This window comes from Notechis scutatus, chromosome 3, assembly GCF_049901735.1.
Source record: "Notechis scutatus isolate UNSWTSFEM ecotype Mainland chromosome 3, rNotScu1.2, whole genome shotgun sequence".
NCBI lineage: Eukaryota > Metazoa > Chordata > Lepidosauria > Squamata > Elapidae > Notechis > Notechis scutatus.
This window is the reverse complement of record NC_142011.1, coordinates 41,633,082-41,645,436: the sequence shown is the minus strand read 5'-3', so window position 1 is coordinate 41,645,436 and position 12,355 is coordinate 41,633,082. Positions and strand designations below refer to the sequence as shown.

Genomic DNA, 12,355 nt, shown 5'->3' with positions numbered 1-12,355 from the left:
GAGAGTAGGTTATTTGTCTCTAAGTGAAGGATGATGGATTGGTTAATAATTGATTCCATGACTTTACAGGTGACGCAGCATAAGGAGATTGGCCTGTAATTTTCAACTAGGCTTGGGTCTCCCTTTTTGAAGATGGGGATGACTGTGGCTTGTGACCGTAGGTTAAGCAAGGAGCTGTAGCATCAGGAAGACCAGCCAGTAAATGCTCAGCTCTATTCAGTTGCCCTGACTATCTTGAATTAAGGGATTACAGGGTATAAAAAAAGATGGTTTTTTTAAATTGTATACAAATTATTGTAAAATATAGTTAAACATAGTAATTGTAAATAACAATTGTAAAAAAAAGCACATATTGTGATTTGCATTATTCTTTCTATGGGGCGGGGGAGAGTTATACAATGAATAAGAAAGTCAAAAGTATTTGTACTCTAGAAACAAATACAGGAGGAAAAAATAATGGAGATAGAAATGGAGCCACCAATTGAATCTCTCTCTCTATATATATGTGTGTATGTGATATGTGTGTATGTGTGTATTTATATGTAATTGTTGTGATTTATATACACCAGGTATGCATACATATACATTTGTAGCTTTACTAAAGTTAGTTCCAGCAACAGGGAATTTAAGCATTGTTTATTTTTTAAAAACAACAACTCTTCTCAGTAATAAAGTTAATGACACAATGTCTATTTTCCGGTGAGCTTCTCGCACTTCGAATCAGTGATGCGGATTATTAAATCATCTGCAGCCATTACTTTTGCCTGAATGAATTCCCTACTCAAGTCCATTTTTGAAACGAGATAGTAGAGATAAGGAAAATGTGGAGCCTTTGGTCAATTACAGGTGATCTCGAAAAGCCAAGCAGTTCGTGCTCGATGATAGACCAGGAAATCCCAGTAGGGCAAATTAAACAGAGAACTGGGGGTGCGGGGGGGAGCCCACATTTTGTATATTGTATCTTGTATATGGTTACCCAGTAAACACCGACGTATCTATGGTGTCTCTGGGAATCGAGACCAGCTGGAAGGAAACTTGATCTTTGTGTCAGAATGGGTTTATTAGTAATTGCGGTGGAACATCAATTTCGCGCATCCTATCTTCTAATTCGATACCCATCCTCGTTCATCTCACAGTCCTGCCTTCGTTAAGCCTTCCTCGCTGAGCCTCATTCGATGCTCCACTTCCAAAGGCAGTGGTCTTTCCTTTCAACACCCCTTTCTCCCCGCGCTTAATGGTTTCACCCTCCTTGAGTGGTCCATCATCATTTCCATTATCCCCCCCGCGTTTCGCTCATTTTCTTTTGAGCGTAACAGTGAGCGCTTCCGTCTCCCCTGTTCGGTCGGCGCGCGCGTCTTATAGCAACCTAGCGACGACTGGCGTGTTTTATTTCCAACGCCGGCTTGATTTCTCGCGAGATGTTGGACCGAGCGACGACTGGCGTCTTTTATTTCCAACGCCGGCTTGATTTCTCGCGAGATGTTGGACGGCTCACAGTCCAAGATGGATGCGCCGGACCCTGTGCCTTCGATGGGGGAGTCGTGGCTGCGTACCCGGGATGTCCTTCTCCAGGAAGGGCCCGAAGATTTCAGGTCGCTGCTTCTTTCAGCCCCGGTTCTGGAAGGGCTGAAAGCGGCTGGCTTCCTAAGGCCTTCTCCGGTGCAGCTCAAAGCTATTCCGCTAGGCCGTTGCGGTTTAGGTGAGGCGGGGGTGGGGGAGCTGCAGAAATAGGGCTGTAGCAAGGGGAGGCCTCGGGCTACAGTGGTGCTGCGGTGTAAATCTGCCCGGGGTGGGTCCGTATTCCACCGTCCATTGGCGTGATGGAAAATACTTAGGAAATGTGAAAAGTTTTGGAAGAAATCCACGCGTCTTTTTGCAGGCTGTATCAAGAAAGCCTCTCTGACCCAAAGGTGCTTTTTTGAAGAGGCAGCTGGACTTTCTTGTTTTTCCTTGAAGACATTTCGCTTCTCATCCAAGAAGCTTCTTCAGCTCTGACTGAATGGTGGGGAATGAAAGGATTTATAGATTTATATAAATTATATATTATTATAATGTAATTACAATTGATATCATCAATAAATATATATAAATTATACAATAAATATACATTTATAAATCCTTCCATTCCCCACCATCCAGTCAGAGCTGAAGAAGCTTCTTGGATGAGAAGTGAAACATCTTCAAGGAAAAACCAAGTCCACTTGAAAAAAGCACCTTTGGGACAACCATGACCTGGATGACTGAGAATCTCCATAGACTTTTACCTATCACTTTAAGAATAACTGGTTGGAATTAAATGCAGTCTAATACGTTGGTGGAGGAGGTGCTGTTACTGTTTTCTTGTGCGCCCAAATGAATTCAAGAGAAAGTAACATCTCTGGTGGCCTCCAGAAATTCCAGTGCAGTTGGTGATTGATACAGGTAGGCCTTGGCTTACAATCACTTTGAGCAGAGTTTCCATTGTTATGCGAGATAGTTGTTAAGTGAGTTTTACCCCATTTTATGACCTTTCTTGCCACAGTTAAGTGAATCACTGCAGTTATTAAGTTAGTAATATGGTTAAGTGCATCTGGCTTCCACATTGATTTTATTTGTCAAAAGGTTGCAAAATGTGATCACGTGACTCCTGGACACTGCAACCACTGTAAATACATGCCAATTGCCTACTGTCTGAATTTTGATCACATGACTGGAGGATGCTGCAACAGTGTGAAAAACTCAAACACTTTTTTCAGTGCTGTTTTACTTGAATGGTTACTAAACGAATGGTTGTAAGTTGAGGACTACTTGAATGTGACAAAAAGATTAGTAGGATTTCTTATTAAAGAAAACTGATACAGTTTAATCTTTCAAGGAATCTTAGTTGTAGTCCCAGCCTCAAAAACTGATGAAGGAGCACTGTCCTAATTTATATACAGTAACCTTTGTGTTCGGACTTTCAAAAGTTAATGCTTTCTGACATGTACTTTTCTTTGTCTTTTAGACCTTATTGTGCAAGCAAAATCAGGCACAGGTAAAACCTGTGTGTTTTCTACTATCGCACTTGACTCCCTTATCTTGGAAAACTCAGTGACTCAGGTAAGGGCAGTAGTGTTTAAATTCAAACAGTGTTTCATCTCAAAAGCAAACACAGCAATCAGCTGTAGTGATATTGCTATTGTACATGCTGTTTAGAAGTATATTTGTAATATCTGTATTTGTGTGTAAAATTCCTGTCTGCTTCTAGTTGACTGTATAAGTGCAGTTAATTGAATCAGTCACTGATTATGTGATCTCTTATAATTTGAGAATTATTATTCTAGATTGTTTGTGTTTGGGGTGAGTTGTTCTTGGATGATCTCAAAAATCTAGATGGACCGACTTCCGGTTTTGTCAGGCTTCGGTGGCGGCGGGGTTTCGCGATCTTGCGCGATCCCTGTTGCACTAGCTGTCTTGGTGCCTCCGATCCTGACGGGTCTGGAGGATAAGGCTGCCCCGTAGAGGCAGCCAAAGATAGGGGGGATCCGGACAGGGGTTTGGGGTTTTCGCAGACCCCCTCCCCACCCGGCACAACCCCCTTTTCTCAAGGCGGTGGAGCGGCGGTCAGTAATGGCCGCCACAAAGAAGCCGGCAGCTGGACAAGATTGTGCTGGAGGAAGAAGGAGAAAGTTTTGAAGCGAAAGTTTTTTGGCTGAACTGGGACTATAAGATGCATTTAATATCCTGAAAATCTTGATTTTTTGAAAGATACTTTGTTTCCAGAAGAGATTTATAAGCGGCGAGTGAAAGTGCTGAAAGAGAAAGTTTACTCTCCTTCCCTATGGAATTAACAAGTGGACATTGAAAAGCCTGCTATTTTATAGAAGGTAAAAATTTAAAGCCTTTTGTTACAAGTGGGAAGGGAGAGGACAAAAGAAAAATTTATATTAAGATTTTGTTGGAGGAGATGCCTGGAAGATTTTGAGATTGGAAGTTAATCGCAATAAGACTTTAAAATACAGATTGGGTTTTTTTTTTCCCTTTCCAATTGATATTACCCCAGGAAGAAAAAGTGTGAAGGGAAGAACTTTGTGCCCTGTTTGGATTGTTTGATGACTTTGGGATTTTGGGGAATTGTTCTAAGCTTTGAATTATCTTGGTTGTTCTAAGAAGAAGAAGAAGAAAAAAAAGAAGAAAAGGTTTATAATGGCTTTATCTGTCGATGAACTGAGAGAGGAATATGGTAAAATAAAGAAAGAAGGCAAAGACGCTGTGAAAGAAATTTTTCGTTTTTTAGAAATGGCGCTTGCTACTTATCAGCAAACACAACAATTGATGGAGGAGGAGGAGGAGGAAGAAGAGGAAGAAGAAGAAGAAGAAGAAGAAGAAGCCATCTTTAACGAATCTACAAAGTTGATTAAGAAAGGAAGGAGAAAGAGAGGAAGGAAAAAGGACATAAGACTTAAAAAAACATCCAAGAAAGAGAAAAATAAGATGCAAAATCAATATAATGTTAGAAAGCAAAAGAAAAGAGAAATACAACAGAGAGGGGAAGCTAAGGGGGGTAAAAAGACCAGATGAGATAAGATAGGAAGAAAGAAGGGGGAAAAAAGCCACAAAGGTATGAAACAAGATGTGAAAAAGAAATATTTTTTTAGGGATAAAGGGTAATGTATAACTTTGTTTCAAAAGGATTCTGCAAGGTACATAAGATAGTATTGTAGCATTTGTATTAGAAATAGAAAATTAGAATTTTATAAGACTTAAGTAAAGATTAAAACATTAAAGGTTTAATAATGATAGATTTTAAGATTTAATAAAATATTAAAAGGAATGTTTAAAATATTTAGTTTAAGTATAGAGTTTAATTGACTATTGTGTGGATGTTAGTATGAACTTTTATCGTAGCATTTGTTTTTGAAATAGATAATTGGAATGTTATGAGATTTAATGTTTAATTATATATTTAATTACTTTATGGATTTATTATTTTCTTTCTCTTTTAAAAATTAGTAGGTAGAATGTACTAAGCAGAATCAGATAGGGAACTAGGTGTTACCTTAAATGTTAATTTAGGGGAGCGATGGGAAAGGCATCATACTTGATTAGTGATTTCAGGAGAAATCTTTTTTTTCTACTATAGGGAATGAGATAAATGGATAATTGGAAAGGAATGGACAAAAGATACAAGTATAATGATTTAAATTAAGATGAAATAAATAAAGTAGAATTAAGAAGAGTGGAAAGCGGGGAGAAGTTATGAAGATATAGAATGGTAAATAAGATAGGTAATGGTATATATGATGAGCATAAATTTAATTGAAGTCCATATAAAGAGAGGTAATCTGGGGCCAAGCTACTTTTTAAAAAGAAGTTTTATGTTTTTGTGTTTTGTGTGTGTATGTCCGTTTGAGATTTAATAAAACCTTGGAGGAAAGCTAGAGGAGAATAATTGCAAACAAGACAGAGGGAAATATGAATATGATGATTATAAAATGGATAAATATAGAAGAAATGTAACTGAATAAGAGCAAAGAGAAATAATGAGAAATTTGCTAAAAGATATTTAAGTGGAAATGGGATATATCAGAACTATATTGTATAAAACAATGTTTTATCTGCCTTGTAAAAATTTATAATGGAAAGAGGTTTAATGTCTTCAATGTTTAATGATGTTTTGTTTGTCTTTAAAAATTAATAAAATTTGTTTAAAAAAAAAATCTAGATGGACCAAAATTTTAGAATGGCTAGATTGAGAAGTAGAAGAAATGTTAAAAAGAAGACAAGTTGTTGTCTCTGTTGCCAAGAAAGCTATGTGGATAAATCTATGGAATCAGCAGAGGGTTGAACTTGATGTGATGTGGAGGATACTTTGCTTTTAGTTTTATTTTTTCCAAGTATTTAATTATATTTATTGGCTGGTCTGAGTAGATAATTTCAATTTCAGTTGGTTTTTCACTGTTAATTATAGAATTAATATTTGTTTCAGATTCTAGTCTTGGCACCTACCCGAGAGATTGCTGTGCAGATACATGCAGTAATTACAACTATTGGGATCAAAATGGAAGGTTTGGAATGTCATGTCTTCATTGGAGGAACTCCTGTAAATCAAGATAAAATGAGACTTAAAAAGTGTCATATAGCTGTAGGCTCCCCCGGTAAGGAAACATTCCATCTGAGATGTTTTAATCCCATTATTTCATGTGCTGGATAACTAGCAGATGCTATCTCTATGAAATAGAAAAAAACTTTTAATATTCACATATTATAGAAAACAATACTTAGATTAAAAAATAATTAGGGCAACCTAATATGTTTTCTTGGACTAGTACACACAAATTCAACTCCATTCTTTAACAGTGGAAAGTTGTTATGCTACTTAGTTGCTATCACTTGTCGTATGACCCAAGGTTATTATTTTGGGGAAAACTTGGAGAAGGAATGTAATATACTTTATGTTGTGTTGAATATCTGGTGAAAAGTTGATGTATAAGCCTAGTGAAGGAATGAATAAAAATATTGTAGACATTATTCTGGAGACAGTACAGCTAGCTCTTGTTTAGCAACTGACTTGTTTAGTGACATTCACCACTATAGTTGTGATGAAAATGTAACTTTGTGATTAATCCTTGCATTTACAACCTTCACATGTGTATAAAGAAAAGCTCTGAAATAAGATCGAACACTTCAACTAATGATCAAGTTGCTAGTTCAAACTGTGGTTGTTAAACAAGGACTTTCTACCTATGTATTTCATTGATTTGTATAGATTTACATGGTAGTGCCTCTTCATTATTGCTTCTGTTTTTCCTCAAGGTCGCATTAAACAACTTATAGATCTGGACTATTTGAATACATCCAGCATTCGTCTTTTCATCCTTGATGAAGCAGACAAGCTTCTGGAAGAAGGCAGCTTCCAGGAACAAGTAAAGTAAGTATAGTTACCTATGATTACTTTTTTTAATGTGTAAGGTTTGCATAAATATAATGGTCTGAGAAATTCATGAATAGACTTGGAACAAATGTGGGAATACAATCCTGAAAATGCAGAGGTTCTGTGACCTAGGGATTTCTTCACTGATTTTTCAGTATTTGTAAACTGAAAAAAATAATTTTAATAACGCCTAAAAATAATTTTGTGTAGTTAACAAAGAAACAAAGAACTTTCAGATGCGAAAAGGATTAGAGCCATGTATCTTTTGGGTCAGTATATTCCACAATGTGGGAGCCATTATCAAATAAACTTGCCTTTTAGTTCACAGTCCTCTTTATCTCACATTGAGGTATTTTCTTAGTTCTTGGACATAATAGCACCCTGTCAATAAGGTAGCCAATGATATAAAAAATGTTATATATGCTTGGGGTTATTATCTTTTTGGGGAGCTGGTGCGAAAGTTTAAGAATATGAATGACCACCTTTATCAATACTATCTCTAAGCACGTTATTTTGGGAGTCTTTATTTTGCTTACCAGGATTGGTAATGTGTATTAGTGTAGTGTATTAGAGTCATTCCTCAATTTTTAAATTTTTTTTTAGTACTCGCTGGTCTACATTAGTATTGTGTTCTGAAGATCTTTACTTGAATCAGCAATCATAATAGCGTTTGATGTGAAACTATTTTATAATCATCCGTATGAATGATCCATATTGTATCATCCGTACAATATGGCTTATTGGTATTTGAAGTAATTGAAGTTAATGTGTGTATGTATGCAGACCCGTCCCCATTAATTGGTCCAAAATATTTCTTGTGAATGGTGTTTTTTTTTTACATCTTAGTTGGATTTATTCTTCTCTACCAGCCAATAAGCAGATGTTGGCAGTTTCAGCCACCTATCCTGAATCCTTAGCTAATACTTTGGCTAAATACATGAGAGAACCCACATTTGTGAAGCTGAATTCTACTGATCCAAGTCTCCTTGGTAAATGAGGGTTTTTTTTTCATTTTTGCACAAATATTCAGTATTTATGGAATTTATGATTAAATGTGCATTATATAGGTTATATATTCTTGTAACCATTTTATGTAGTAATACTACAACCACATATTGTGATGCAAATATATTAATTGTTAAATTTGAATCCTTCTCAAGACATTTTTTAATTTTCCCTATGATATGTAAGCCTATTCTGTTTTGGTTAGGATTGAAGCAGTACTACAAAGTAGTGAATTCTTACCCATTACCTCATAAGACCTTTGAGGAGAAAGCTGAGCATTTACAGGAGCTCTTCAGGAAAATACCGTTCAACCAGGCCTTGGTTTTCTCAAATCTACATAGCCGGTATTCTGAATTTTGTTTTGTTTTTAAATCTGGAAAAGTTCAAACAAAAATTGGGGGGGGGGGGGTTGGTAGTCATGTGCATTAAGTGAATGTCAAATGCATATAATGTTGAGGTAAGAGAAAAGGATTAGGGAATTGCTTAAAAAATGCCCGGGATAAATGTTTTGACCCTCAACTCTGCATAGTATCTCTCCTATTCAGTAAAGCAACCCACATTTTTTCAGACCTGTTTCAATAAGTAGCATAGAGATTGTGTGGTGAAGGCATGCCTTCCAATCATTTTCAAAGCATCCACAGCCACAGCAAGTATATAGTTAAGACCGCTGAATCCATTAATTTATAGAACTGAGATGTTTGATCACTAAAATCTAAGCACAAGATTTTGCTTGATATTCTTTTCTAAAAAAACTCTTAATTTTTTAAAAAATCCTCCTCCTTTTAATGAATTTTAAAAATCAAGAGTTTATTATTAATAGAGCAGATTAAGCTACGAGAGGAAAAATGTTCACAGTGTTATATCTTCATAAAAAGCAATACGGTTTTATGGAAGTAGCCATTTTGTTTCTGCTATTTTATGGAAGAAGCCATTTGTTTAACTGGCAAATAAAACTGTTACGATAGAAGAATCAACGCATACATGTATATATAGAAGTATCTTTCTGACGTTTTTATTTTTCTGTCTTAAAGAGCTCAACACTTGGCTGATATATTGTCATCCAAAGGTTTTCCTGCTGAGTGTATTTCAGGTAAGCTTGTAGATTTGTTATTTTGTTGAGTATTGTGTTTTCTAGTTGTAATCCCATTTGCCTTCTTGTGCTCCTCCCACTATTCCTGGAATGTCTGTTCCCGAGATGGCTGCAGATTTGAGCATATGCAAAGTGTTTAACCCAGTGACTGGAAATCCCATTGTGAAATAGAAATCTACTGGTTAAGGAATCATTACTAGAAACTGGGAGTCCGTGAGTCTGAGTCCCATCTAACAAATTTGTATATTCTTACTAGGTTCATTTCTAAGGCATACTTTAAATGTTATAAATTAAATTCTGCTCTCAGCATTCTTGCCAAAAAGTTCTTGCTGACAGTTAAGTCTAAATTTATTTAAATTTGCTGATGACTAACATGTTACTGCTTTCTTCAAGTTTGAGGTTAGCCAGTTTTCTTAAGAATTCAGTTCATGTATTTCCTTCACTTTGCTTTTTCATTATTTATTTATCTTTGTTTTTCTAGGCAGTATGAATCAGAATCAGCGACTTGATGCTATGGCTAAGCTGAAGCAGTTTCATTGCAGAGTGTTAATTTCAACAGATTTGGTTAGTTCTAATTAGTTTTATATAGATAATAAAATTACTTAATACAAGACTAACTCAACTGAATTAAGGAAACTCTTTTTGAACTTGAGCACTTGCATTTAACCCAAGCCATTAAGAATCTGCAGTGTTTTTCCTTTATGACACTGTAACATGGGAAAAGAAGTCTAAGAAGATAACTTCTCTAATTTGCTTGGCTTAACTTCTATTCAACAAACACTTTGCTATTTCTTTTCTTTCAGACTTCCCGTGGAATTGATGCTGAGAAGGTGAATCTGGTTGTTAACTTAGATGTGCCTTTGGATTGGGAAACATATATGCATCGGATTGGTAGAGCTGGACGCTTTGGTAAATACTCTTTACCATTCTATGTTGTAGAAGCAAAATGGACCAACGGTTTTGTCCAACTGATCTTAATCTCTGCTTTACTGTAGGAACTTTAGGATTAGCTGTGACATACTGTTGTCGTGGAGAGGAAGAAAATATGATGATGAAAATTGCACAAAAATGTAATCTTCAGCTTCTTTCCTTACCAGGTAAGAATGACTCTTGTAGATGATCATAATTTTATGAATTTAAGTGCCTTTGAAAATGGTGTCCCAGAGATGATCACATTTAGACAGTAATTGTGTACTATTGTACTATTAATTATGTATTCATAGTCTTACTCAGAATCCTAATATTTAATGAAAAGTATTTTTTGAAAGGAGGAATTACTGGAGTTATACATTTCACATGAACTTCAGTGCATATTGCAAATAATTAAATGCGAATATCATTCCTTATCATGAACACTGAACATTTTGCCTTGGTTCACTTTACCTACTAAAAGTATGTTTGAAAATGGTTTAAAACAAGGTAGAGAGAAATTTTAAGTTACGTTTAGCAGCTGGCTACACTTACTGAAAGATGGAAAATATTTTCCTATGGGTGTCAGAAGAAAAGATACCCAAATTCATTAGCCTGCACTTTTGAGATTTCATTGTATTTGTTCTAAAGCACTGTGTACAATCATTTAGTTTCAAGTAATGCTTTTGTTTATCTTTCCTCCTTTTAAAATGAATACTTGTAACAATTAAAAATATGTCTGCTATGTCTTGTATTTAAAACATTCTTCATTTTAAGTTTTGTGTTTCCAAATCCTGATTTTTTATAGTGGAGTCTGAAAAATAAAAACATAGATTTTAAATAATTTAAACATTGAAGTTATGGTATGTTATCAGTTGATTCAGTCACCTGATTCAGTCACTGATTTTGTTTTTTTTTCCTTGAAGAAATTTTGCCACCAGAGCTATTGGAACATTTTGAAGGAGGGCATGTAGAAGTCACTGCTGTGCCATATCCCAATGCATCTCCTCATACATGTTTGTTGCCAGCTAAAAGGCCAGAAGGGACAAGCCAACCCCCAACAATAAGTGCCAGTACAGAGACTATTGTTTCTGACAATTCTCCAGTAGCCAAGCCAAAACAAGTTTTCAAACAAAAGAAGCTTCTTAAAAATAGAACAGAGCATGCTAAAAAAATAATGAATAGAAATAAACATGACAATATCTCATTGGAAAAATACCAATTGGAATCTGATTGTGAAACTGCTGTGCATAATAACGAAAAGGTAGACAAAGAAAGTTTAAAGAACATGCTTCCTAAAATCCCGTGCCTGTCTTCTTTTAAGAATCAGGATTCTGTCTGCATATGGAGCATGGTTGATTTTATTGAGGATTATGAATATTTCATTAAGGAAGGACTGGAGAGAGATGTAGAGATTATAAGAACTTACGTAAATCCCAGAAACCAAGATAAACAGTTAGATTCTTTAGATTCAGTAGGAACGGAATCCAGTAAGTATGTGGAAGCAACAATTGGGATATTGGCTGGGGAATCTGATGATGATAGTAGTTCTTGCAGTTCTGAATCATCCATATGTAGCCAAGAGAATCAATCCTGCATCAAGACCTCTTCAGATATGCAGCAAAGAGAGAATAATATACTGTCAACAGACCAGATACATCCTCAGCAGTTCAGTCCTGCCCTTAAACAAAAGCAAGAGACTATTTTGGTCCAAAAGAAGACGAAAGGGAATGTGAAACAGAGTAAACAGATCAAGCGTGACCAATATCACATTCACTCCATCAAGACTGAACTTACAGGAGAGGCATCCCAAAGCAAAAATGCTCCTTTTCCTCACAATGAGAATTTAAGTCCTGATGAATACTGGAGAGGATATTACCGGGCATGGCGGAAGCATTATATTGAAGCGTCTCGTTTATACTACCAAAAATACCAGAGACCATTAAACATGCTGACTGCATATCATGCCAATGCAATCTACCTGGAAGAGCTGTTGAAGAAAGATAGATAATATTAAAAGTAGTATATGACTTGTCATACCTAAATGATACTTTATGTTTAGGTATCTTAAGTGTACTCTTAGTAATTTTCATTTGGTATGTCTTATTTTGTATACATTTCAATCAAACCATTTTGCTAATAAACTGGAGAAGAAATAATGTCATTTTGTTAGTAGCTATTGCCATGTTGTCTTTATGTATTCGAATTGATCTGTGGAATGGTATGTGGAGAAGACCTTGGAAGACTGAGCAAAAAGATGCTACCCAAGGGAAAACTCAGATAAAAACAGCATAGTGTGCAACTAGGTAGTGGGGGAGGGAGGGCAAGAGACTCAGAAGAGAGCCTTCCTATTTTCTCAAGCTGTAAAGGAAAAGGGGGCAGGGGAAAATTGTACTTTCAGACTTGCAAGATTGACATTAGCCTGATGGGGCAGAGAAGAATCACAACCAGATGAGGTA

General features: G+C 36.0%; 1 protein-coding gene across 1 annotated transcript; it reads left to right on the top strand.

Moving 5' to 3' along the window:
* The first annotated feature begins 1,464 nt into the window (after positions 1–1,464).
* Positions 1,465–12,057, top strand: DDX20 (DEAD-box helicase 20). The gene is made up of 11 exons (XM_026675179.2): positions 1,465–1,699; positions 2,984–3,078; positions 5,948–6,116; positions 6,775–6,889; positions 7,739–7,881; positions 8,103–8,241; positions 8,929–8,987; positions 9,469–9,551; positions 9,791–9,896; positions 9,983–10,084; positions 10,823–12,057. The coding sequence occupies exons 1-11, from the start codon at positions 1,480–1,482 to the stop codon at positions 11,905–11,907; spliced, it is 2,316 nt and encodes a 771-aa protein (XP_026530964.2). The 5' UTR covers positions 1,465–1,479; the 3' UTR covers positions 11,908–12,057.
* The last annotated feature ends 298 nt before the right edge of the window (positions 12,058–12,355 follow it).

What these genes read in the sequence shown, in the direction of transcription:
- DDX20 (XM_026675179.2), top strand. Translation starts at nt 1,480, where the DNA reads ATGTTGGACGGCTCACAGTCCAAGATGGATGCGCCGGACCCTGTGCCT. An exon ending in TGGTAGAGCTGGACGCTTTG is followed by an intron (nt 9,897 to 9,982) that starts GTAAATACTCTT and finishes GCTTTACTGTAG; the next exon opens with GAACTTTAGGATTAGCTGTG. An exon ending in TCAGCTTCTTTCCTTACCAG is followed by an intron (nt 10,085 to 10,822) that starts GTAAGAATGACT and finishes TTTTCCTTGAAG; the next exon opens with AAATTTTGCCACCAGAGCTA.